Below are 26,401 nucleotides of genomic sequence, written 5' to 3'. Positions count from 1 at the left end.
GAGACTGTATAAATGGTATAGATCAAGAAGGTTGCAAAGGTCCATGAGAGAGCAAGAAAGGAGGTTAGCTGCTATGCAAGATAATCAATATAGAAGTCTGAGAGCTCTAGAAACGATAAAAAGGGGGAGCCTTGCAACCAGTTCTGTGTAAAATATTCAAATTGAGGTGTTAGTGATGACCCCTAGAGGTCATCAAAGGGGGGAACTGAGAGAGCGCAATTTGAATGAAAATCATGTCTGCATCATATTTACAAGCCTGTAGCGTAAGGTGGCTTATGTAACTTAAAGAGTGAGAAAATGTGTCTGTATTTACTCTAGAGTGTTTATTAGGATTAGAAAAGCCCGTATACGGAGTGGGCTAATGTAGAAATGTGTGAAAATACTTAGGAACATTAGACGTGCTAAACAGAATTCATGTATGCAGTTACTAAACGGAGAAAGAGATGAAATGTAAAATGAAGAAACGTGCAGACCACATGGCACTATGTAAGAACGAAAATATACCATTGTATCTTTCATGTAGCATGGATTCGATATCATTCAATGATTTGCTTACTTATATATATGTGTGTTAAAGGCAATATTTTTATAGAAGTGTACTGTATAATCTTAGAGTGGTGTGTTAACATATTATTTTAAAACTGAAGAAATAAGAGTTCACCGAGTGCAGACCACTGCATATAATTTAGTGGGCTTGGAGAGATAGTGGGATAGCTTTGATCTGCACGTGCGAGCCAAGAGTCAAAAGTCTCGTTAAATTAAATTGCCAATGCTGGTCGAAGTTTTACGGCTTAGTAAGATAAGGGGAGCCTGGAATTTGGGGCCCTGTTTCGAAGTGTCTGTTTGCAGGTGCGAGGGGGGTAACAATCACAAACCTGATGAATAGAGCTCTGTTTGAGGAGATAGGCTCTGGTCCGGAGGAGTCGACCGGAATGTCATGGGGGTACCAGCACGATGGAGACGGCGCCTGGGAAGCAAGGTCAACTTAACAGAAGACAAAGAAACGAAACTATGGAAAAAACCAGAAGCAAGAACACGTGAAATGTATACGTGGTGGGCGTCTCAAAGGGGCGTTCCACCCATACTGTGATTTTGTATTAGGGACAGCACCCCGGGGAGAAGGCAGAGCAGATGGCCTGAGGACCCTTAGAGAGCGGATGGGTAGGCAGAAAGGGTACTGCTACGCGACATAGGTTTCCATCAGAGTCTAAGAGAGTTTGAGCTTCTTCGGAAGTCAAACTGCTGACACCTTTTTAGGTAAAGATTTGCTAAGTAGGGATGTCATCTCGCATAGTGTAGGGACAGTTTAACCTGTTTCATTTTCTTTCTGTAAATGACGCTTCAGATTCACCTTGCGTCAACGATATTCAACTTATTGATTTTTGAATTGGTTCTGATTGTTTTCTTTTGTCGATTGAGGTTCCTTAGAGAGTTCATGTTCCTTCTTGTACCTGTGTACCTGTTGAACATTATATTGAGGTGTTTGTACTTGCAACTGATTTTGGTTTTATAATAAACCTTTTAAACTTTTTCAGTCGTAAGTGGTTCTTCAGAGTTGCGTCAGTTTATGGGGTTGATTTAACCTATGTTGGTTTGCCTTTTACTCAATGACAGTCAATAACCGATCCAAAAAAGGGACAAATGAGATAGGTATCAAGGAGATCAGATAATCGATCAAAATCTCATTCCCGCACATCCTTCAATATTACAACATTGTCCTTAACCTCCCCTACAGCTTTTGGTTCGGAAAATGTTTTCTCAACCATGAGTGTCCATTCACTTCTATTCAGTCTTACAACTTCCATGGTAATCACTCTTTTCCTCTTGTCACTGTATTTATCAGGAACAAACCATTTCATACTGGCCAAACCTTTACATTTTTCTCTTTGCATCCGTTTCTACTCTCTTTTTAGCTTGGTTCCAATGTCCTTATTTCTTAATATGACAAATTGTGACAACCCAATAGTAGGAAGAGACGTGGTTTACACTGCCCAAAACAAACTTCAACACTAATCTTCAATTTAGACTGTCAAACATGGCCATTAGAAATTGATCTTTCATCACTCATCTAAACCAGAACTTCTTGGATGATAAAGTGAAACTTTGACATATCACACACCAGTTTACTCCATATAACTGGCAAGCTCTACTGACACATTACTCCTTATTATAAATCTTTCAACCGCTCTACAAAACACTTTCAGTAAATCTCACCTAAGTCGCATTTAAGGAACTCCCTGTGCTCTAAGTGGACCAGCTACATCTAATGCCAACCTACTCCAAGGTAAAGATGGAATTTTTGGTGGTTTTACAGGATAAAGAACTGGTCACTCACCACAAACATGTTGGAAACCCTTACAAAATACACCATAGCTCTGTCGAGGGCTGGCTAACAAAAAATGATCTCTGATGCCTCTTTTTATGGCTCTCATGCCAATGTGGCTCTTGTAAAGCAGCTCGTGAAACTGTTGTCACAATTTCACAGACACGACCAACAACTCTAATTCTCACATGAAGCATTCTGTACTGGAAGTCCCCAGTGAATTAAAAAAAAACAGCAATCCTTTCAGTAGGCTTGCATTTGGTATAGCGGTTTTAATGAAAACACATAATGGTATGAACATGATGTAATTAACACATATCGAATATTAGCTATTTTGTTGACAAGCTGTGTTTATTTTAACATGAATAATGTAGGCCTCAATTTCAAAATGATTGTTGCTGTCTGCAGCCATATTATATTGGCACCCAGTCATCTTTCTGTCATTTACAAACAGTTTGAAATACAATGTCATTCTCTCATGTACAACATGATACTTTGTTCTCAAGCTTTGTTTTCATGCTGTTTTAGCACAGCTAACGCTTTCCCAAGGTCTCACTTATTAGGACCACAATGCGATTCTCATGAGAACTTAACTTTGATTGTACCAACATTTGTTCTAAATATTGAGGTGTCACGAAAGCTCTAGGGATGGGAACTAAATTATATGAATCTGTGGGACTAAGCTGACAAATGTGATTAAAACTGTATTGTTCTTTCTTTAACATGATTGGGTGAGGCTTTGGCACTTTAATTTTACCCTATAAAATGACCTTTACCCAGATGGCATTTGGCTCACTCTCCCTTCAACTTTAGAAGGTGAAACTCCGTCTGTCTGATCTCTGGTTTACGACTTATTTACAGAGATGAATTAAATTCAGTTTTGCTATTTCATGATTAACATTTTAGTCTGATCTTTATTCTTTTATATGCCAAACGACTAACTCTTTGCCATTACGTGCTTTCTGCAACACCTTTAATTTTTCAATGAACCTTCAGGGTTTTCTTTCAAATACTTGTCAATAGTTATTGTGAATCCTAATGTGTTTTACATTTAATTTTGAAAAGCTATTTGATTTACATGTTGACCGATTCCAGTTGTGGAGCAACAATCATCATTAGGAGATTAACGTCGCTCTAGGGTTCTTTAGGTTGAAAACAGGGAAAACTGCTACAGACCAACATCTTCCTATACATTAATGCCAAACCCAAAGCCATGCCGCACTCCGTGTCTGGCAGGTGGCAGGAAAAAGGAGCAACACAACGTCCAAGTGAAGGTAAATGTAATCTCCCGAAACGAGCCCCCACCACACAAAACATTCTAGGCTATTGCTAACTGCATGTTCAAGAACGCAAAACACACGGACAACATGACACACAAGAGCAGAAACAAATGCAAAAATCATGACAGATATTTTGGGGATGGAAGACACAACAAATAAAATCAGAGGAAACATAAGTGGCAGATAACATGTTGCAGACTGCAACACCATGGCTAACAGACCTCTCTCGACAGCTTTCCCAGTTCCATGAGTGAGTAGCTAATCCAATCCAGGTTTTTGTAGTATGCTCTGTTATTATTTGTTGCCAGTTCATCCCGTTATAAAACCATTACTACAAGTTCAAGAGTCCAAATAAAATACCTCGAGTGGCTGGGGCACGGAGGCATGGACCTTGGAAACATGAGAGAGCTGGTGTTATTGAAATGCAGGCAGGTTACGTCTTCATTCGCCACTAAATTGTTTTGGAACAAAATAACGTATCACGGAAGAAAAGTTGATCAAAATAAGGGTCTGCCCCTCCAGCCAATGACAGTATTCTATAAGATGTTACCATCTCTAGCTGCATGTCATAAAGCACTTTTAGCCTCTGCTCACTCCTACTACAGAAGTTAGAGGATGACAGTGGTAGGTCCCTTAAACATCACACAAAAACTCAATCACTGTCGCAACAACTCACCAATTTCATGACTCCCACGGGGGCTACAACTGTCACTCCGGCCACCGGCAGCAATGGGTACAATGAACAGGAAGATTCTACCATGTACCTACAATGAGACTAGCACGCAGAGGACCTTATTCGTAAGAAGTCAAATGAAGCCGCCATGTTTGAATGTAGCTTTCAGTCATGTAAATGGCACATCAACTGATCATATTCGTATACTGCAAGATTCCACACCGCTTTTTACGTAATAAATCTGTTTTATATTACCTGTTTCCATCATTTAGTATAATATTTTAAATATTTCGGCCGATATTAGAGTTTCATAATGTTGTATGTAACAGCATAAAAACCATGATCTTTATGCCCTTAAAGCGTTTCCACTTGGATGTTGGTAGTTTTTCAAGCGTAGCATTTCTACTTGCCGTATAACATTTGATAACATATATTGAAAGAGTCCTTTACGTGTGCGACGGTCGGTATGTGCTATCTGAGTCAAGGAAATGTACTGCATACAAGATTCACCCGTTAGGGTGAACAGAGGACAGGCCAGTAGTTTAATACCACATATATTTGGGCAACGCCTTATTTTAAAAATTATTCTGCTAGAGTTCTGTGATTAGTTTAATATATGAAAGCAACGACTCTGTTCGTTCAAAGTATGTATTTTTTCTTTTTCTAATCTTGTATGTACAGAATCATCTTTTTTTTAAATACCAAAAATAAATCTACATTTAATGTATTAGACAAAAATGACCTTGCTTTGTTTAACTTATTTCTGAGTGTATCGCTTTTTTAAAATAGCGAAACGCGTAAACATTTCAATATGGCCATTATGTTCAGCTTCTTCCGCCATACTACAGTAGCGTATCCGTTTTTTTCGAGTGACGGACATTCAGTTAGTTTACTTCCCATTGCCGTCTCTTATTGACTACGCAGTTACAGTCTGGATGACGTAACCACGTCACAGATACGAACGGCTTGCCGGGCGCTGTAGTCCTTAACTATGCTGCCTGTAGCCCCACCCCGCTTCTTTGCTCTAGTCTTTCTGGGATTTGTAGTATGCGATGTCGGCCACCGCCGGCGGCCGTGTGCGATACCCCTGGGGAGAGAAAACTACAACTCCCAGAGTGTAGGCGGCAGCAGGTGGGAGCTTTTGATGTTGGATGTCAACATGGCGGTTGTCAGACAGACAAAGACAGCCAGTCTGATGTGATTGAGGAAGGGGGTACTGGGGCAGGCTGGAAGAAAAGGGGATCCTCGACCTTTTCTGTTTCCAGCCGCCAACTTTCACTTTCTCACCACGAGAGGACCAATACTCTGGGTCAGGTGTCTTGTGCGCTCCCGCCAGCTGCTGCTGCTCCCTGAGGGGGAGGAGGCTTCAGCACCCACAGGTCAGTAGCTGTCTCTCCCTGCAGGGCTCCGTTTCTGTGCATGTCTCTGCGCTTCTGCAGCTTAAATATTCATGCAGGGGGGTGGGCTGCATTAGCCCAGTCCCGTTCAGTGATGCTTCTTGGTTTCATCTCTTACCCACCCTCACACTCCAGAGAGTGACTGGGTTCCACACTGCTGATTAAACACACCTGGATATCCGCCCTTAAGGGATGGAAGGCATTAGCGTATACGCCTGGGATCCATACTGTCCAACTCCTAGAAGCATCAGAGGTGTTTGACAATGTCTAGTCTGCGCAGATGTTGCAATGATCTTTTTTAGGGACTATTGCAATATACCTTGATGACTCCATATAGAAATACCCACCAGGAAAATTTTGCTGCAAGAAAGGGAGACTCTTTTTTATTATAGTCTTGCATTGGAGTTAGAGGTGTAGTGAGATAGTGTTAGAAAAAAGTTGAGACATCAATACTTTCGCCTGCGCAAAAGGGACTCTCCTTCCTTAGTTGTAAGAGTCGGCATGCATGTGCACGGATTCATTTTATGTGGTAGTGATGGTACAAATAAAATTGGTACCTTTGTGTCCCATTTTCCACCCATACGTCTGACAGTCCATTAGGAGGCAGCTCCTCATGCCTTGTGGGTTGCTTAAGGACACTCTGGGAGGAGACCTCTGCATGCTTTTATTGGGATGACCATTGAGGCGATAGGAACATGCCCGATCGATGCCATGATATGAATATCTCGTTTCTATTGAGGCAGTCTGGGGATGGCTGGTCGATGTTTTGTTTAGTGTGCAGCTGACTCATATTGTTTGTACAAGCTGATGTTGCATTTTAGGATCTTCGGACTAGATATTAAATGCGCATTTTTATATCACTTTTTAGAAACTACCATACCCTGCCATTGGATATAAATTGACTCCTGATGACATGCATTTTTTTTTTAATGTTTCGTTGTTGTTGTTTTTGTCTGACACGCCTCTTTAGGTGTGCTGAGTCTTTTATAGTGCGTGCATGTTGTAGTTATTACATTAATTGAACTCACATTTCAGCGAGTCACAGCTCTTGGTTCACTGTACATTTTGGTGGGTTTTGGGGTGAAAGAGAATGACTGGTTGATCTGTTGTTATTTTGTATTGGTTAGTATTCTGACAAAAGAGTTAATAAAACCAGCTTAGGTAACTTTGTGTGATGGGGCTGGCAAGAGAAGAGAACCTTATTTTATATTTCTGAATAAATACCCTTTATTTGTATTTTACTAAATCGTCCACTGATTCTTGCCCTTACTCTACCCCGACCCCACCATAAATGTGTTGTTTTATCGTGTTCGCTGTGATTGCTCAGGTTTTGTTTCGATCGAGCTACAGAACTGTTCTCATTGCCCTGCTGGAATAAGACTATACACTTTACCATCTCCATTGCAAGAATGAAGCTTTTTAAATAGGAATTTATGTATGAAGTGTGTTTTGTTATTGTTTCTACTCCACTGTCGGACAGCTTAACAATAGAAAACTGAGTCGAATTATAATAACCAGTTCAAATATTTACTAAAAAAGTTAATGTTTTACTTCTGTTATATATACATGAGTTATATAGTTATTGTTTTTATTGCAGCACATGAATATTGTCCATATATGCTAGACAAGATATTTTCACTGCTGTCTTAAACTCGCCAGAATCCTTATATGGTAAATCAAAATGCAATTTGTCAGACTTATGTGTACAAATCGGGTGTTTTCTACTTCCTTGAATGGTTTCTGATATTACTTGAACTGCGGAAGGGGTTGCATTAATATTATGAACTGTAGGTAGCCAAACTTGCCACTGTCCCAAAATTGAAAAGGGCAAGAGTAGGTAGTACCTTTTGCCTATTTGCCTCCTAAAGCATGGAATGCCCTACCTATGGAAATGTGGCAGGCGACTTCCGAACTTCAGTTCTGAAACAAACTAAAAACCTGGTTCTTCTGTTTAGAACAGTGGCACCCACACCTTTTCGACCCGCTGCTCACTTGACCCATTGTCCGTTGCCCGCATCTCCCCTTAATGTTAATTTTTTTTTCTGACGAGTGAGGGGCATATACCCGGCCTTTGGAGTATTTCTATTTTTCTCCCTGAAAATTATTGGGATGAAGCCAATGAAGGTATTATAGTCGTAGACGTAATCCTATAGTGGCCTGTAAGGCTAGTAGCACACAGATTGCCCTGGAATTACGCCCACAAATCTAAGATATGCCGACAGGGAACTAGCGTCTATCTTGTACAGGCCTGGCCCACATGCTGAAGAAGTAGAAGCCACCAGTGCCCCATTCTGGGGTTCTTAGGATAGCTGTCCGCCTAGGCCCGCTCCTGTTAAATGGGCCATCTTCTCCAAGTCATTGTTTACTTTGTGGTAGCGGTACCGTACATGCTATGGAGCTTACTATCCCTGACGAGGGTTTAAGCGCTTTCTTTATAAGTGCACAGTAAAACAATGGGTTAGTGGACAGGCTTGTTAGAGGCTAAGTCATATTGGGGCAGACTTGCAACTGAGGAGAAGAAGCGTTGTAATAAAACTAGATGAGGGAAGGAGGAGAGAGTATGTGGCACAACGTACAGAGCTGCTGACTATGGACCTGGGGAACGAGGTTAGAGTCTAGGCGTCGCTCATCATTCTGTGATTCTGGGCAAATTACTTAACCTCCCCGTCCCCACAATTAATGTATCCTTGTTTAACGCAACTGGTGCTCATGTAAAACTCTCCAATGCCTTTGGGTCGAGTTCGCACTATATAAACTACTAAATAATAACGGCAAAACAACAGGAGTCCTGCAACGCTCCCAACGGCTGCAGCAGCACACAAAACTACTCCCACACGACAAGGAACCATCTGAGAGAAAAAAAGGCTCCGATCTCTGTGTCTGCAAAAATGCATTGAGGTTACAAACATGCCGTTATACACAGGTTAAAACAATATAAAATTCGAATCTGTGTAGTGTTGTGTACAGTGGTGTAATCATATGTCACTAATGATGCTGAGACTGTAGAAGGGTGATCGGACCTAGTAAATTAACACCAGTTACCGGTTTACTTGCTGTTGCTCAAATATTCATATACAATGTTAATTACACAAAGCCCCCTTTTGCAACAGATTGTATGTGATGCACATAATTTACCTGCTTTTTCATATTTTGCATAGCAAACTTTTCAAAAACTTTTTGAAGTTGCAATCTGTTTCAGTTTTAAGCCTAAGAATAATACTCATACTTCAGAATAGTTTATGTTCATGCTAAGTAGCTTCATGTATCAGGAAGTACACGTGCTCAAGGCGTGCCTTATTTCCAGTGTTCATACTGTACACAAGACGTATTATTGGTCAGCTGTCAAATGCTTTTATAATGGTGATGTGAGACATATGTATTACCTATACATAAACAGAACCTTTATGCTCGAATGCATATGTACTGCACGTCAACATTCCAGTCAACACTTTGTAATGAACTGCTGGGCCTCTGCTGTCTCAAGGAGGGTATTAGGAATGTTTCTTTTCTGCTTGATGTTGTAGTGAATGCCTTTGGCACTTTATCTTTTCACCACATTACATTGGTTTGGTATTCGCTTCTAGATAGATTACTATCAAAACTTTTCAGTAGCACACACATGCGTGTCAAACTGTGAGTGTGAAACCCATCAGTGATTTCTGAACTATATAGAGAACTTTTTATCTTTAGCTGACAATTACTTTAAATGATTACTTTATTCTAAGCTTTGGCTTGAAACATCTGAAGATGAAAGTGGGAATTCTTGAGTGAGCATTGGCATATCTAATCTTATTGATTTTTTTGGGAATTGTGGTGGGAATCATGCTGTGGTTTCCAAACTGTTTCCTTGGTGTGTGGCGCCCCTGGATCGTTTTAATGGCGGATTGGAGTGTCGCTGCGCACTGAATGAGAACAACTGGTTTAGGTTAAGCTCCCCCTTAATCTTGCTTATCGAGTCAGCCTGCTAGCGCTGGGACTCTCCATTCTGGAGTAGCCATACGTTTTACAAATTGTATTATTATTAGTGAGCAGCCACAGTAGTGAACATCTGCACCTTCCTTTCTGTCTGATGAAGTTCCACCAGTCTATTAGCACGTTCGTTCTTCCAACACCTATATCTTTTCTATTAAAAAGTTGATCCTGTTTCGTATCTGTATATCAGTATCTATAGTCGATAAGTTCTGTGAGTTTCTATAATGGCTACAAACTAAAAACACTTAAGACCCGATTGCGATGTCAGACGGACTGGAGTCCTTCCGACATCGCTCTGGAAATGGAACCGAATGACCTCCTGTTGTCGGTTCCTGCCCAGCTATTGGGATGCAACCGAACCCTGTTTGGTCGCAATCCTATACTTTGCTATGGGAGCATGCATTCAGAACGAAATGCTTGCTCTTATAACAAAGAGCAGAGGTGTAGTTCATCCCTGCACACGGTGGCCGGTACCTCAAGGTGCCTGCCACCAGGTGCAGGGATCAACAGGAGAGCACCAAAGGTGCTGCCTAGGCTTTCCATTTGGCGGCCTTGCAGCCAAATGAAAGGACCGGCACAGAAAGGCAGTGGGAAACTGCCATCATAATCCCTCTGCCGGTAAGAGCCGGCAGAGGGATTACTGCAGGCCTTCCGAATCGCGGACGGGCTCCGAGCCCGTCGTCAGTCATTCGGAACTCCTATTTGTAATAATTTCCGACCGACTCCATCAAAATGGATTGGTTGGAAATGATTACAAACAGGAGATTATGATGTGGTAAGGATGGCTCTGACCGAGGGTCGGAGCTATTCCTTACTGTATTGTAATCAAGCCCTTAGTACTAATCGCAGCAATGAAGAATCCCTGTAAGTAAGTTTAGACCTAAGCAGATCATTTTGTTATTGTCCTTAAAACTTTAAAGTGGTAATATAAATACATATTCAACCATACCAATATAGGTCCATCTACAGATTTTTATTTGGTAAGATCCCAATAATCTGTTCCATGAATATAATTGGAGCAGTGAGTATATAATTTTGAATTTGCCTTGCTATTTATCGGCATTTAGTAATCGTAGTGAAGCGGTAAACCTTGCTTTATTTTGCCAATAACTTTTTTACTACCTTCTCAGAATAGAGCTGGAACATATGCATACAAGTTACTTGAACTGCAGAATCCTCTTTCAACAACATGAGCAGTCATTTCTAAATAAGAAAACTGTCAATATGAGCCTGCTTTATACACTAACGAGTTTCTTTAAGCTAACCCTAGTTTTGGAATGCATTTAAAATTTCATCCCAGCTATTGTCATTTGACACCATTCAGTGCCCTGAAGGAGTCGCATACCAAGACACTCGCATGTCTCTCTTCGTAGTGTCTTCTGTGCCCACTCTGCTGTTTTTTCCAGATTGACATTGTTTGCTAGTTTTGGTGTCGTGCTCAGACTAGCACTTTTCAGTGTTTGTTCTACTCTTTTGTGGTGTCCTCTGTATTCACACTTTTGCACTCTAGTGTTCTATTCCTATTTGCGGTTTCCTAATTTAGACCCATTTTTCAGTACTCTTCGTCACACGTGCAAACTTCAGCGTTACTCTTGGAGTTGTTTTCGATATCCACATTGCTGATGTTACTCGCGAGGCTGTCTGCAATGTCTACCCTTGATAGGAATCTGGTGACCTCACCACGCTGATGCCTGACCTACATGTATGATTCACAGGTTGCTTGCATGTCTCATGTTCAGGTATGTTCTATTAGTAGCTATCCTTTCTGTGGAATACACGTTCTAATTTCCACGCCGTTTGCACACCGCGCTCTTTATCCTCTGCGTTTCTCTCTTTTGTTATGGTGTAACATATGCCTGTTCATTCTTTATCCTTGTCATGTGGTTCTGGACACATGCTAGCCCTTTTAGCAGCTCTTTGCCTTTAGGTTTTTGGTTTACTTTGGACAACTATATTTACTGGCCTCAGATGCACCGCAGTATTCCCCTATTTATTCTATTTAGGTGATCTGTATTACTTTTTGCAACTATATTTTTTGACAACATAATACTCCCACTGTACGCTGCTTATATTTGCAGTCCCATATTGTTATTTTCTACAGTAAAGTTGAGCCATGTGTTATGACCCCAGACGAAAGGTTATGTGAAATGCTTTGGGGTATGTTTTTGAAGTAGTGATTACAGAAAATGGAAACAATTGTCACTAAAAGCCTCTCACCTTTTTTACCCATCAGAATTTTTAAGATGTTTTATTTTTTTTAAAGAAGCAATTGTGAAAGAGTGGAGTCACCTGAAAATTGGTAAACCAAATTCGTGCAGAGCGCTCTGTGTAACACACAGTTCTGGAGCGTGCACTGATGCTGATAGCTGAAGAATTTACTCCACACTGCCCTGCAGAAAAAATGAGCAAGTCAGTCTCACGGGATGAGAGCCGGGGTGACACTGGGGAGATGACATCTAAGGTTGAGGACTTTTTCGGCAACAGCAAAAAGTTCGTCTCGCCTATTTTTAACTAGCTCAATATTAAAATCCAATTAAATCTGTTACTTGAAAGATAGATTTATGAGCGCCGTTCCTTGCCAATTTCCATGAGGCTCAGTGACGGAGGCAGTCAGCTGCGTCAGCCACTGCTTGAACAGCTGGGGGGCGACGAGCTTGGATTTCTTTAGTTTGCCTTTTAATGGTCGGAGAGGTGAATTGCTACTGTTAAAGTACTAAAGGTACTTGTAGAATGTGCACAGCTTTCGCCACAAGCAGTAGTAGCGTAGCTAGGGTGCCATTGGTTCCAGCTTAAGTAATGAAAATGCCCCCCCTACCTGTTAAATCGGTAGAAAACACAGCATTAATCAGTGTTCAATGCCCCCTCAGGGCCCCGGGCATTATTACACTGGCTGCTTCACATGCAGTAGCCCCATGGCCACAGGGCGCACCATTGAATATCTGGGCGTGAGAGAACTTTTTCTATACGATACCGTTTTGGGCAGGTCTTTATTTGAAATCCTGATACGTATTGTGTTGCTTTGTTTGTTACTCTCCGCCTTCAAATGTGTGCACTGAGGTCTTCTTCGTTTTGGTGTAGCGGCCGTTGTTGTGTTGAAGGTCCTTTTGTTGATATACATCACTCCCTGAAAATCGGCATTAGTGAATGTAAAATGCGGCATCCTTTGCAGGGAGCAAGCGACAAGACACTCGAGCTGAATATTCTGCGCGGTAATACACCCATTTTTTTTTTGCATTAAAAAAAGAAATCATACTTTGCAGGCGAAAGCCTTCCTCGCGGCTCTTGCATTATTGAAGCCCGAGATAATGTGATGTTATAAATCTCTGGCGGTGGTTTTCAAAGGATTGACAAGTCTGTGTGAGGTATGAGCCTCTGCGTGCAGACTAGACCGGGTTTGGGGTTTGATTTCTGCGACGTTGTCTACTAAACAAGAGCTTTCGTGGACGGCCTCTGAGAGTTCTCTTTTGTGTTCTTGCAAATACAAAGCGTTTCTTTTCTTTTTGGAAGAGTGGCCTTCTTAAAACATTATAGTCCCAATGTTCAGTGTGAAGCACCATGTTAATGTAGATGGTTCGAGGCAAACACCAAAGAAAAATGTAATAAGAACAAAGAAACACCTATCTCACACAATAGTCAAAAGGAACATTTTTTTCTATGAATAATGCTCCATCTTTCTGTAACCTATTGTAACTGAGATATCCCTGGAAGCCAAAGTTCTTTTTGAGAAATGAACGTGTACCAAACCATTTATCCCAACATACATTCATGTTCACAAAATGATTTGAGACTTCTGGTTCTAGCAACCATGCACTGTAGGAAAGTTACCCTAAATTAGACAGTGGTTTTTAATAAATGATCCATATGCAGAAGTACGCTTTCATGGATTAATGAAGATTGATCCTTTGGGCTACTTGTAGGTTTATTAGTTGGACATGTGGAATGACTGATTCAGCATGGCTTTGTAGAAGAAAAGATTCAGCAGTCTGGAAATTTGAATGCAGGACAGTTACGTATGCTTTTCTTATTAAGAAGGATTTTTATACCAGGCTATATAACAGATGTATCCAAAACACAACCAGTCGCGATGGATATGAATCTAATGTTCTCGGGTGGGGAACGAGGGGGGTGAGAAGTAAGGATATAGAATACAACCTCCTTATGGAAAATCTCTCTAGCAAAAGGTATGACGCATAACACCAATAGGGTGTGTTAGGGTCTACCTAACAACATTACGGTATTGTTCAGCTAAACGGGAGTCTAGCTTGACTTTGGTTGTGGTTACTGAAACCTTCTGATCGCAATACAGACAATTTGTGGTAGGTTATATTTTCCACAACTGCTTTCCTGTAGTAGGACTTCTGGCTGTAGAACCCTACTGGGATCAAAGTAACAAGCTTGAATTTATCTCTTTCTTTCACTGGGATGTAGTGTGATTTTTTCACTTTGTTCACCATAGTGGCTTTCCATCATGCTCTGTGACTGACATCCTGCTGCATTCTTTGAAGTACTCCTAGGAGCAAAATAATGTTGTTTTGTGCAGGGCAGCACAACTGTGCAACCTCACAGTTCCATATATTTGAACAAAGCTCTCGCAATGTATTGGGGACAGGCAGCATTTTTTTAATGAATATAAAGCTTTTGTTCGCCTCATTAGCAAATTTCAGCTTTCATAGATTTGCTCGTCTCACACTACATACCAACATCAAGCAACTAGTCCAAATTAACGGTCCCCCATTCTACTACAGTGATGAGCTATTAGTAAGAGAATTGTGTTAAAAACTCATACTGTGGTCTGCAGAGGTTTGCCAAAATCTCATCTGTAGTAGTTTAGCAGGAGACAATATTTGGTGGAAAGTCCCTACTTCTTCCCCATCTAGTTTGAATGAAAAAAGTAAAAGCACAATAAAATAATCGTTTCCTTGCAGTACATTTGTACCCCAAACAAACAGTGTGGATATCCACTCATCCATCAAGATTTCTCTCAGAATCTAACTCTTTTCTTAGGGCTATGTCCTGTTCCCCTCACCCATCTCCTATAATTCTTTTTAATCAACACATCACTTTCAAGTTACAGCATATTGCGGCACCATACAGTAGTTCTAATAATAAGGCATAAAACCAGACAAAACCACTGTGCTTGGCCACAGTTGCAGATGAATGTGTGTATTAACTATTGTAGGGTAGTTCTAAAACCCACATCCATGGTAAGCTTCTTGGTGCAGAGGGGAAAAAATTATTGTCTGCATCTGAGATCATTGTGAATTAGTGGAAAAAGAAACGTATTATTGTTTTGTAAATTTAATCAGAGAGATTTAACCTTGGAGTGCAAGTAGTAAAGAGTTCCCGGCCATGGCCACAGTTATGGAAAAAGGTCTATCCCCACAGGTTACTACTGTTCAAGACATGGGAACAGGAAAAAAAGTATGTTTAACCAAACAAAGGGATCTACCGGATATATACTGTGAACATTTCTTGGTTGTAAAATCAGGGACCATTTGGTAGATTGCCCTTTCGACTATTACTATAGCTTTGAAGAAAACTCTGTAGCGTAGACCTGTCACTGTCGCCATTTCAGTATAGGGGTTCATATGTTTCTACCTTGGTAAGCCTCTGATCAGTCGTGCTGAATTTGCACCAGCTATAGTTTATGCAGAAAAGTTTCAGGAGCTGATAGATAGATAGATGGATTTGTCATAGTTCAGACTGGACCAAGCCTTTAATGACTGGGACATGATGATGGCTGTCAATTACAGGAAAAGTGGATCTTCTAGTTTTTAGAAGGAAAATCAAGTGCCAATCCTGTTATCAATGATGTGTAAGTTGAGTGACAGCTAAGCATCTAAATCAACACTTCAGTTACTTACAGAGGACCCAGGCATTGGAGCAAGGCTCATAAAAGAGGGCAAATCAAGTGAATCACGGGAGAAACTAAGGAATGGTTGGAGTTAAAATAAGTTATTTCTTTGATAGATTGAGCTTCATAAACGTAGTGACCATCCACCATCACTCCAGCAAAATGTAGTCGGCCATTGAAGATTGCCATTATATCATCTGCATACACATAGAAACATGCCTCTAGCAATATAACGTAACTCTGCCAAAGAGTGCATTTAGATATTGAATAGCAAGGAAATGCCTTGTGATGTACCACAACTGAGTACTTAGGGTTTGAATCAGAATGTAGGGAAAACCACAGATTGTTAGCAATCAACCAAGAGAACATTATCCTTCTGTGAGCAATTCCAGGTATTCTTACTGTGGAAAGTGTGGTGTATAATGCAGTGGAAAGATCAAGTAAGATAAAGAGCCGTGCCCCACTGCCAGGTCCGTACATCTGCCAGGCAGAAGTCAGCTTGATGATTATCCATGAAGTTCATTGTGTCCGACAGAACTCTGGTGCTGACTGATTACCAGTTTCTCCAACATTTTATGCAAATAAGACAGCAAAGAGAGATACCTGTAATTGTTCAAGCTGTCTGTATGCAATGCAAACCTTCTTTGGGTAGACCTGATTCTGGTGCTAAGCAAACTGGCAAGAAGTTCTACAACAAATTGACGCACACATCTTTAAAACATCTAGCAGGGCAGATCTGTTTAGAAGTCCCACATGAACAAATGTTATATAGGGTGTTGAGAAGGGTCTCTTGAGAAATAACAAAATGGTCAAAGGAAACTACAGGAGTATCAGGACTGATACCAGTTTACGGAAAAGTCATTTTGGAGATGTTCTATGATTCAATGTTAGCTCGAATATTTTTTTTCTTTTAATTATCAATCCAATAATTAAATTTTGTTTGGGAAGCTTGGTTAAGCTGATGTCGAATAACGATTCTGTTAATCTCCTTGGCCATTTGGTGCCTGGTTAATATGCGTAGAAAAACAAGCTACCTGCTCCGTGGAGTGATTTTGCCTCCAGCGTAAGTTTACTAAGCTCAAGGGAAGAAGCAGTGATTATGTTCATCTATGATTTTTACCTTGTACCCTTTGAAGTGGCATAATGTTATTTACTTTAAGTATTTGATTAGGGACAACTAAGACTCTTGAACTCAAGGAGAGACATTGTGGTCTACCATTTCCATTTTTCAATTATAGTGTACATTTGTTTTACGGCTGTTTGAACAGACCTTGTTTTAAATGCCCCTGCATGTGAAGTTGAACAAGACTAACTGACTGCGTCTTCAACTAACCCCAGAAACAGTTGTCACCTGGAAATATGTGAATACTTGCACATGAAACAAACAAGGAGGTTACATAGGACCCATACCTAAATGGCTAGCATTGGCATTATGGAACATCTCCTTTACAGTAATTCATTGTCTTTCAAAATAAATGTAAACCACACGAGAGTGTAGTTCAATTTTTTTTAAAGTTGTGCTTCCAGTTTAAAAGTTCAAGATAACCCCAAGTCTTATATGTAGGTTCTCCAGCCAGAACAGCACATTATACCTGTGTTTGCACTATTCAGGAAAGGTACCAGAGCAATCTCTGCTGTTGAGTAAATAGAACTCTGGCATGAGAATCCAGGATGCAGATAGATCCTGAAACATCTGTGGCCAGCTTTTGTCGAGGTTATGAGACTCACCGGTAGTTTGATGTAAGGTAGAGATCCTTTCTCAATAAACATGACCCATCCATCTCGGGTACAATGCACTAGGCCTTTTGTAGACCATGTGCATTCAAAATCTGTTCATCTGTCTGTATATCTTATATCTTCGAACAGGGGCTAATGCACTTTGACTCCCTTCATGATGATAATATGAGAAACTATTTTACAGGTGTAAACATTTCTGTCACCAGAAAATGTCCCCACACTTTATTGCGCCCTTATGACAACTATTAAAAAGGTTTTTACCAGTTTTCTGAAAATCTTGTATTTAAGAGAATGGTGTCTCTTATTCAGGGAGGCAGGTTTCGGCAAAGGCTTGTGTCTTTAAATCCACTACTATTTGAACAAGCATTGAAAATGCAAAAGGTCTTGCCTTTGATTAAGTTAAAGCCATTTGCTTTGCTAATGGTATTGCATAGAAAAGCAAATGGCTTTAACTTAATGAAAGGTGAGACCTATTGTATTTTTAATGCTTGTTTTCTACTCTGGCTGATTCACGGGACAGGTCACTCTTGATGTGCTTAATGCCACTGTGGCTAACTCCTGACTGCTACGACTCATGCCTGCTGCGGATGACTGCTGCCAGGACTGGATCCATTCCTGCTGCAGCAGACTAACTAGAGTTCACTCCTGCCATGGTTGAGCCCCACCTAGCCCGTCAGCACCAACAAACAGCAGAGGCAGTGAGATGCGTGAGGGGGCAACGGTTGCAGAGAACGACTTATCTTTGGTGCGCAACTGCAGAAGCCATGCGTTCAAACCTCCCAACTATGAATAAGGGGGCTTGGGGGGAAAAGGCAGTGAATTAAAAAAAGTATTAAGAAAAGTGAGAACATAGAAGAAAATGGACTAGTAAGATGGAAACGAGAAAAAGAAATTGAAAAGAAAGACAAGTGAAAAAAATGAAGACAAACGAGAGAAAAGAAAATGGAGAAAGGAAGACAGACATTAAAGTCAAGACAGAGGAACCAAAAAGGTTTCAAAACGACAGTCTAACACGAGAGAAGTATAAGAATGCACAGGAGAAAAGAGGAGGCAAGCAAATTGATCTCTATCATGAAGAAGATGAAAAGGTAACGGAGACAGGGGTAAAATAGACAAAAGAGAGAATGGCTGGGCTGAAATGGAAGAACTTGGAAAGGGTAAGAGAACATAAATAAGGAAAGTTGAGAAAGTTCAGCGTAGGACAACGGGAAAGAAACAGATCGATCTGGGAAAATAGATGGGAAATGGGTATGACTTGAAATGAAAGCAGGATACAGACAAAAAGACAGCAAATGAGAGCCAACGACCCATGAAATGTAAAGAGGGAGAGGGGAAGAGAATGTGAAAGAGACCCTGAGATGTGAGAATGAATGCGCTGTAAGCAAATAACCGAAGCAAAATAAATGAATAAACACAACAAATAAACCAAATGGGTGAAACAAATAAAAAATACAAATTACATTTACGAAACTCACGCCAAGAGTGAAAAGAAATGCACGATGATCAGGAGACAGACAATTAAACCGAGAGGGAGAAAAACAACACAAAGAATCAAACGATGGCACGTGACGAAAGAAAACACTGCAGTTGTGAAACAAATGCTCCTGTTTCAAGCGGACAGGACTTAAATAGGAGGAGAGAAATACTAAAAAAAAGCGCCACGTTGTGAGAGGCCACCAGCTCCTTCGGCTTCAAAGCTCCTGGTGATACAGAATAAAACGTAGACGGTTAAAGGATAAAAAAGGAAGCAGATGGTTGTAAACACAGATGGACGGCGAGAGTGCACTTTTTAAAAGCAATAAAAAACAAGTGTGGCCGATTTAAGGAGTCTGTGTACTGCTGGCCGTAAAAGATCCAGTCCCGGTGGGCGGGGTCAAAAGTTGACAGGGCGGCAACAAGGAGGGAATAAAAAGCCTCCTTAACAATAGAATGCCAGCGTTTAACCTAAGCTATGACATGAGCCAATGGGAAGAGGGGGGCGGGGTTTCAAGTCCCCTTCCTCAACTGTATTGATTTCAAGAAGCTCTTGAAAACCTCCAATTTAATGCTAACATTTTCTCAGATTCTAAAAGGCTTTCCCTTAAGGTACTGTTTGGGCTGATTCGCATAACTTAAGGGGTTGAGAGTGTAGCTTAAAAAAAGGAAGCATTAGAATTAATGAGCATAACTGCCCAGTCTACTTTCACAGCCTGGATTTGTAGAATGTTCAATAGAGCATTCAATTTGTCGCTGTGTAAAATCAGCCAAAATTATAGTATTTTCCTCAGTAGTCGTTTTAGTAGAGTGATGGGAAAATGGCTGTGCATGTGCACACAGTAGTTTGCCCACCTCCTGCCTTGGCATTCTGGACACTGCTTCCAGTCTTGGACTTTTTTGTGATTGTCTGAAGCATTCTGTGTGTTATAGTTTTGTTTTGGTGCCATTGATCTAATTAAAGTAGTACACCTGAAATCAGTGATTTGTAAATGAAAAATGAAGGATTGGGGACAGTGTTCGTAGTGACCTAAAGTGAGGTGGTGACTGTAAACCGCTAAGTCATAGCACTGTGTGTGTTCATTAACATCGCCCATTCGTTTTTCAACCCTGTTTGCATTTGACTTTGGAGTAAGCAAGCTGATAGGTTAGGAACGTGCTCTGAGTGTCCCCCTATTTTAGGGGGCATGGGGAGGAGGTCTGTTCCCTCCTTGTAAATGTTCACTGTTGGGAAAGAGCGGAAACCATACATTGTGTACTTCTGTGACTTGTCAGCACTGTGAAACAAAGGCATGCATTAGGCGTAAGTGGTAGAAGTTGGAGTGCGCAGAGTGTGAATCTGATAAAACTGCTTTCCATAGATTTCTTAGATGTACTAACTGAATTGTTTCATCCCAAAAATGAAAGAAATGTAAGTACCCCTCAGGGGATAATTGTGAGGCTCCTCATATTTTTGAGAGCATTCCCTTGACCGGTAAACCCTTGCCTTGCGCTCCTGTCTCTTCTAGCCGACTGCCTGAAAAGCGCCAGTGATTGTACGTGCTTCTGCTCTGCCTATGTGGCAATTGCTTCTCGTTCGTGCTTGGCAATTTGCATGCCTCGGCCAAGTGGCAGGAGCGTGAGTCCCGAATTCTCTTCTCTCAGTGGGTTGGACGCAAGCCCTGCCATGGTCGCTGTTTTTACTCACTTTTTGGGTAATTTGATATGTGTCCTTTCTGAGACGAGTATGCCGTTCATGTTGAGTTTTCACGTGTGCGGTGTTTATAGTGAATATTTTCCGTGGTGTTGTCCTCCGATTTGCACCGGAGATGGAAGAAAGACATTCCTGGGAGTCTGCTGCCTTCTGCGGGGGCCAATGTGGCTAAAAATAGAATCTTTCTCACATTTTGTTATGGTCCTAGCAGTGAACTGACAAGAGGACTTCTAAACTACGCAGCGCACTTCTGGTACTCCTAATGCGCAGCACACCTCTGTAAAGTCTGCGAAGAAGGCTTGCAGAAGCTGTACTTTGGAGCAGAGGCCTTCTGTTGATAGTGATTCCTTTCGAAGCAGTGGCACGGTCGAGTGACGTCTTTTACGGGATAAATGTGAGAAGCTCAATTAGATTTAGTAACGTGTGCCTAAAGCGTTTACCTCTGGCAAAAATAAATTTTGAATATAGTTGCTCAAGGCATACCAGTGGCGTAACGCCGCCCCCTCTCAATCCCTTGAATTTCAGTGGAGGGGAAATTGAGTCACGCTGTGAGAGGCCTCTAGCACCTCCGGCTTCAAAGCTCCTTATGATACAGAATAAAACAAGAGGCGGTTAAAGGATAAGAAAGGCAGCGGATGGTTGTAAACAAGGACGGACGGCGAGAGCACACTTTTTAAAAGCAACAAAAAAGAAGCGCGGCCGATTAAGGAGTCTGTGTAATGCCGCCAGTTAAAGATCCAGTCCTAGTGGGCTGGGTCAAATGTCGATAGGGCGGCATCAAGGAGGAACTAAAAAGCCTCCTTAACAATAGAATGTCCGTGTTTAACCTAAGCTATGGCACGAGCCAATGGGAAGAGTGGGCGAGTTTCAAGTCCCCTTCCTCAACCGTATTCATTTCAAGAAGCTCTCGAATGCAGAGAGCAGCGCATGCGCGCTGCTATCGCCAGGTCATTTAATGCATGTTATGTATAGTGTTTTGTAATCACAGGCTTCCTGTTTGTATTTATTGGCTTTTTTTCCGTATTCAACTGCGAGTGCACCCAGATTTCGCCCCGTTCTTTAATTACATTTCTTTTGATGATAGGCGGTTAGCTTATGAAGTTATTTTTTTGCTGTGGAATTTAATGGAGGCTATTTTCAACACAGCAATGTTGTTGACTTTATTTTACATGCTTTTACTTTCCACTGTATAATACAAATACTTGTAACCCTGTAATAACAATCCTCCCTTACTGTCTTCAGAAAACAGTTCAAGACCTTTTTATTTCCAAAATAAGCTTGTAACTGCTGTATCTTGAATTGAGGTTACTCCAGCGCCATGAAACTACAGTGCGCATTTGCTTTACAAGTATCTTAACATAACTTAACAGTTGTTCTCACCCGGATGTGGGTGACTATTTTATAATCGCATTGTTTCCAAGTTTTAAGCTCAAACGAAGACCTTGTCTGCGTCATTCAGAAATCGGTCACACTTTATCCATGCTACCGTATACTCTGTCATCTACAGTCGTATCCTTCTTGATGTTAGCTGGGACTTGAAACCAACACTTACGAGTTGCTCTGGTTTTTGGTGGGTACCTCTCTTGCTGCTTGCCACATTTACTGTTTAACCAACCCAAATAATAATTTTGTACTATGAAATTTGTCTTTAGCTTTTGCAATTTTAAGGAGGTGTTTGGCGTTTAGCCAGATTACCTGCAGGCATTAGCATTGAAAAAAAGACGGGGAATATTTGCCAAAAACAGAATTGCAGAAAAAGGCAAGAACAGTCCTCATAGAATTCTGCTTGCAATGGAACACGTTTTTCAAAGTATTGTTTTTAAACATTCAAAGTCTCATACAAAATAGACAAACAAGGGTATGTTTTATATTCAAGACAAGTAGAGAAGGGAAAAGGAACATAAATTGGGCATTTCTATAACAAGTGAAGTGTCATTCATCATATAGTAACAGCGAATAGACAAGCGAGTAATATGGGCTTCAAGACAGTTACAGGTTAACTGAAAAATCATCTAGAAGTGAATTGATCCATTTTAGGTTCTTACTCCATTATTCACAATTAAAGATAACTGCACTGCCTATTCAAAGTAGCTCAAACCCTTTGCATTCAAACAACTTTGCCTAGATTCATATCCAGCAGGGTACAGTTTTCACTCAATGGACCTAGAACTGACAAATTATTTTCAGAATTTTTATGACTTGATTTCCAGAGTCATGAAACATTGGTGGTATTTATGCCCCCATAGCAGTAGCGGTATAGTATTATAGTAACTGTTGGTAGGATGATGATGACATGAGGAACTCGGGGCCCTGAACTGAGAGGGTGCTGCTTTGCATTGGCTCTAATCTGCTGATCCAGACATGTTTAAAAGTGATCGGGCAGTAGACCTACACTGCAAAGAGCCCCGCACCAGTTACAGGGGTTGCATCAAAAGACTGTACAAGAGGAAGCAGCATCTTTGGGGCAGTAGTAACTTATTTAGGAAGAAGCAGGGACATCGCCATAGTCCTGAATGAATATGTTTTTTTTGCATTGGCTGCCTTGTAGCACCCTCAGCATGAGAAAAAGAAAGGAGAACATAAAAACCAACCCAAACTTGGAGTTCTTTAAGCCGCATGGAAACTTGGTAACAAGCACATGACAGCATAATAAGGAAGAAGTTAATGAAGCAGGAATGTGAGATTGACAATAAGGTTAGAAGAGTGGTTCCATCACCACTTGCTTTAAAGAAGCTACTGGTGTCTAAGAAACGTTTCTGTACGGCAGAGCAGAGTTTCAAAGGATGAGATTGAAATCTTATTACTATCTTAAAAACTTTAGTTTCTAGTAAGAGGAATGATGATTGCAACAGTACACTGAATGACGCATTTGACGGAAGAAGCTTTGAAATTGGCTAATTTCTTGATGCAAAAACTTCCTTTCTTTAATCTGCTCGCATTAGAAATCCTGTTGAAATATATATTCCAATACCGACTGTATGTAAAGACATTCTATAAGACTTTACATATGATTTGACCCCTTTCCCCTGCCCGAATAAGTGATGACATGGAAAGCAGTTCATGATTAAAACAACAAGCACGTTTATTTTGGCGCACTTTTTCTTTTCATCTTTGAGCCTCATCAGAGGTGGTTGAAAGACAGTCAGAAAAAAATGCCAGACCTGCCACAGGATCGATATCAAAATAGTGGACAAAGTTTCTGAAAAATCTCTGCTCTTCACAAACTTTGACCCAAGAATGGTGAAAACATTAAGTGTATTAGGGCATACAAATCTGAACATGTTGGGCAGGCAATGTAGATATAGCCATGGACCAACTTGGGAACCCACAAGATTGCCCAGATGTCAAGCAATGCTTGTTTTTTTTTTTTTTTTTTAGTGTAAAGGAGCCATGAGCTTAAAGGTTAACGTCTTCTTGTAAAGCCAATAAACATACCTCTACATTTCACAGAGAAATTAGATGAAGGACGTTGAAAGGCACATGTACTGTTGTATTCCATTTACTTTTTGTATTGCAGGGTTGCATTATTAAGTATTTTCACAATGTTAGTGTGGTATGCAAGGGGACAGAAGCTTCCCAGGTTAAGTCAGAAATGAAGAAAACTAAGGAAAAGGACCAGCAACTGCATCAAATATCCACATACTTTCAGACACTACATGTGGAAATATTGGGAGCGATTGACCTATTTGCTCTTCTTAAGTGTACCCACCAGCAGTTGAGAGAGCAGGAGAATGTGGGTGCAGGAGGGTCCTCGGCTTAGTCAATCCAGCTCCAGTGACCGCTATTGCAGCAAGGGCGGTGTCATCACCCTCCGGTGTAGCAGAGTCCGACCCGTCTCCCAGGGATGTGTCGTGCCCACCTAAAGTATCTAACATATCACCCCAATACTCAAGGTCTCTCTCTGTGGTATTATCAGTGCGAACTCTCCAGAGCCGACACTCCTCTGCTGCCACCTGTTTCAGGACATCAGTCCGCCATTTAGACAGAGTCGGCAAGGTCAGGCTTGCCCAGTGTATCGTTATGCGTTGTTGTGCCAGTACTAAATCCAGTTGAGCAAATCTTTAACCAATTTTTCGCCCCTACTTGGGAAGAGGCAAAGGACCCAACAGGCAGTGTCGGGATGTAAGTTCTACTTTCGCTTTTGTCTCTGCGCACCTCCTGCAATAATTCATCCCAAAATGTTTGTAGCTGTGTACAGACCCACTCAAGATGTCCAAATATGCCGGGTCTGTACCACTTCTAGTACAACCCGCCGAATGTGCCAGACAAGCCTTAAGCAGGCGAGGGGTGTTCAATATGCTCTATAGAGGAAGTAAAATTGCATCAGCTTAAATTGGTCATTGCTGGCTACTTCTCGCACCTGTGCAAGAGCCCTGTTCCATTCCCCATCCATAAGTGGTGTCTCCAATTCTCCATCCCAGGATGCATGCTTCAGTCTAATATTCGTCGGCCTGTTGTTTTTTAGAGCTGCATTTCGCTGGGAAATAATAACTTTGAGAAGCCTGGATCTAGAATGACCTGCAGAACTAGGTACTGCTCGTGCTCCACCGGGAATCATGTCCAGATCTTGCGAGTCATGCATGATATACTCTCATATTGCAATACCTGTCCCTGATCCACACCATAGTGAGTTTCAACCTCCTCCACGGACATAAAGTTACCATTTAGGAATAGTTGTCCCTCTCTCTGGCAACCATCCTCCAACCATTTAGAAACCTTCATGGAGTCTCAAATATGCAGGAGGGGCACAACCAACAAACCGGGAGGAGCTTGGCATAGGGCGCCCTCTTTATTACCTTTGTGACTGCTTTTTCCCACACTTGGGTCACCTCATTGACAATAAATAGTATACTTTAATTGATGAATTGACATTTAAGAAAAAATCTTACGGTAAAGAATACACCTTTCTACCTCTTGCTATAAACCCCGGAGGGTATAATAAAGATCTCATTCCTTTGCAGGTATGTTGATAATGCACATCATCTTCAAAGATAGATCTACCTTAGGAACGGTGTTTACTACCAAACAAGGGTCCAATCTTTTAGGCTGGAAGCACCAGGAAGATTTAGCAGTCAAGTTAAATCCTAATGCAGAAGAACATGTTTTTTTAGTTAATCGATCTATCACCGGAATGGAAGTGTGTAAGGAATTCCCAGAAGTCTTTCCAAAGGATTTAGGTTTACCTAAGGATTTGTTTCACAAAACCAGACTAAAATCTAACACTGTTCCAGTAGTATAAAGCACGGCCAATTCCATTGCTTATGAGAGAACTCCTTAGAAAAGAACTTTACAACCTTGAAACTCTAGGAGTTATTGAAAAGATTGAGTGCTCAGAGAGGTTGGCTCTAATTGCGATTGCCTCAAATGAGAGAGGGAAAAGTATACGGGTATGTGTTGACCTAAGAGATGTGAATGCAAATATATGGATTGATCAGCACTATCGCATAATATCAGTGAAATGAGTCTCATGCAAGAAGCGCATTATTTACGTTTTTTGGACCTTTAATCTGCCTATCATCAGGTACCGCTCCTTCCTGATTCTAACGCTCTCACATCCTTCATAACTCCTTTCTGGGCATATCAGTTTAGAAGAATGCCAATCATGTTGGAATCTGCAGCAGCATTTTTTCAGCACACAATGCAGCATATATTACAAGGGACACAAAAGGTCCTCTGTTTCCAAGATGACATTGTAATATATGGAATTTCTAAAGGAGAGCACAATGCTACTCTCAAGCAAATTCTGTTTAAGCTAAGTAAGGCAGGATTCACTGTGAGAATGGAGAAGTGTAAAATAGGTGTCAAATCGGTGGAATACTTGGCGAAAACTATCTCTGAAGATGGCATTGAACCTAAAAGCAGTTTAGTGGACTTGGTCAAATTGGTACCATCCCGCATATGCAAGAAAGAACTTAAATCTTTCTTAGGACTGGTTGAATATATTGTCAAATATATAACAACATTTGCACCCCATGTGCATCCTTTAGAGTCCTATTGTG

General features: G+C 41.0%; 2 protein-coding genes across 12 annotated transcripts in view; one reads left to right on the top strand and one right to left on the bottom strand.

The window, feature by feature from the left end:
* INTS9 (integrator complex subunit 9) overlaps positions 1-4,377 on the bottom strand; it is a 508,494-nt gene extending 504,117 nt beyond the window's left edge. Inside the window, exon 1 of the mRNA XM_086928012.1 lies at positions 4,280-4,377. Coding sequence (XP_086784138.1) covers positions 4,280-4,363 — 84 coding nt within the window. The 5' untranslated portion in view covers positions 4,364-4,377. The remainder of the gene's footprint in view (positions 1-4,279) is intronic.
* Positions 4,378-5,399: 1,022 nt separating this feature from the next.
* The window catches only part of HMBOX1 (homeobox containing 1), a 490,629-nt gene continuing 469,627 nt past the window's right edge, over positions 5,400-26,401 (top strand). For 3 of the 11 annotated variants that reach the window (XM_086928007.1, XM_086928010.1, XM_086928003.1), the window contains exon 1: positions 5,403-5,655. The gene's annotated coding sequence lies outside the window, so the exon portion shown is untranslated. Of the gene's footprint in view, positions 5,656-26,401 lie in introns of all 11 variants that reach the window. The other 8 variants (XM_086928001.1, XM_086928005.1, XM_086928004.1 and 5 more) reach the window with 4 other exon arrangements.

Source organism: Lissotriton vulgaris, chromosome 6 (genome assembly GCF_964263255.1).
Source record: "Lissotriton vulgaris chromosome 6, aLisVul1.2, whole genome shotgun sequence".
NCBI lineage: Eukaryota > Metazoa > Chordata > Amphibia > Caudata > Salamandridae > Lissotriton > Lissotriton vulgaris.
The sequence above is the reverse complement of the archived record's forward strand: the minus strand, read 5'-3'. Positions and strand labels throughout refer to the sequence as shown.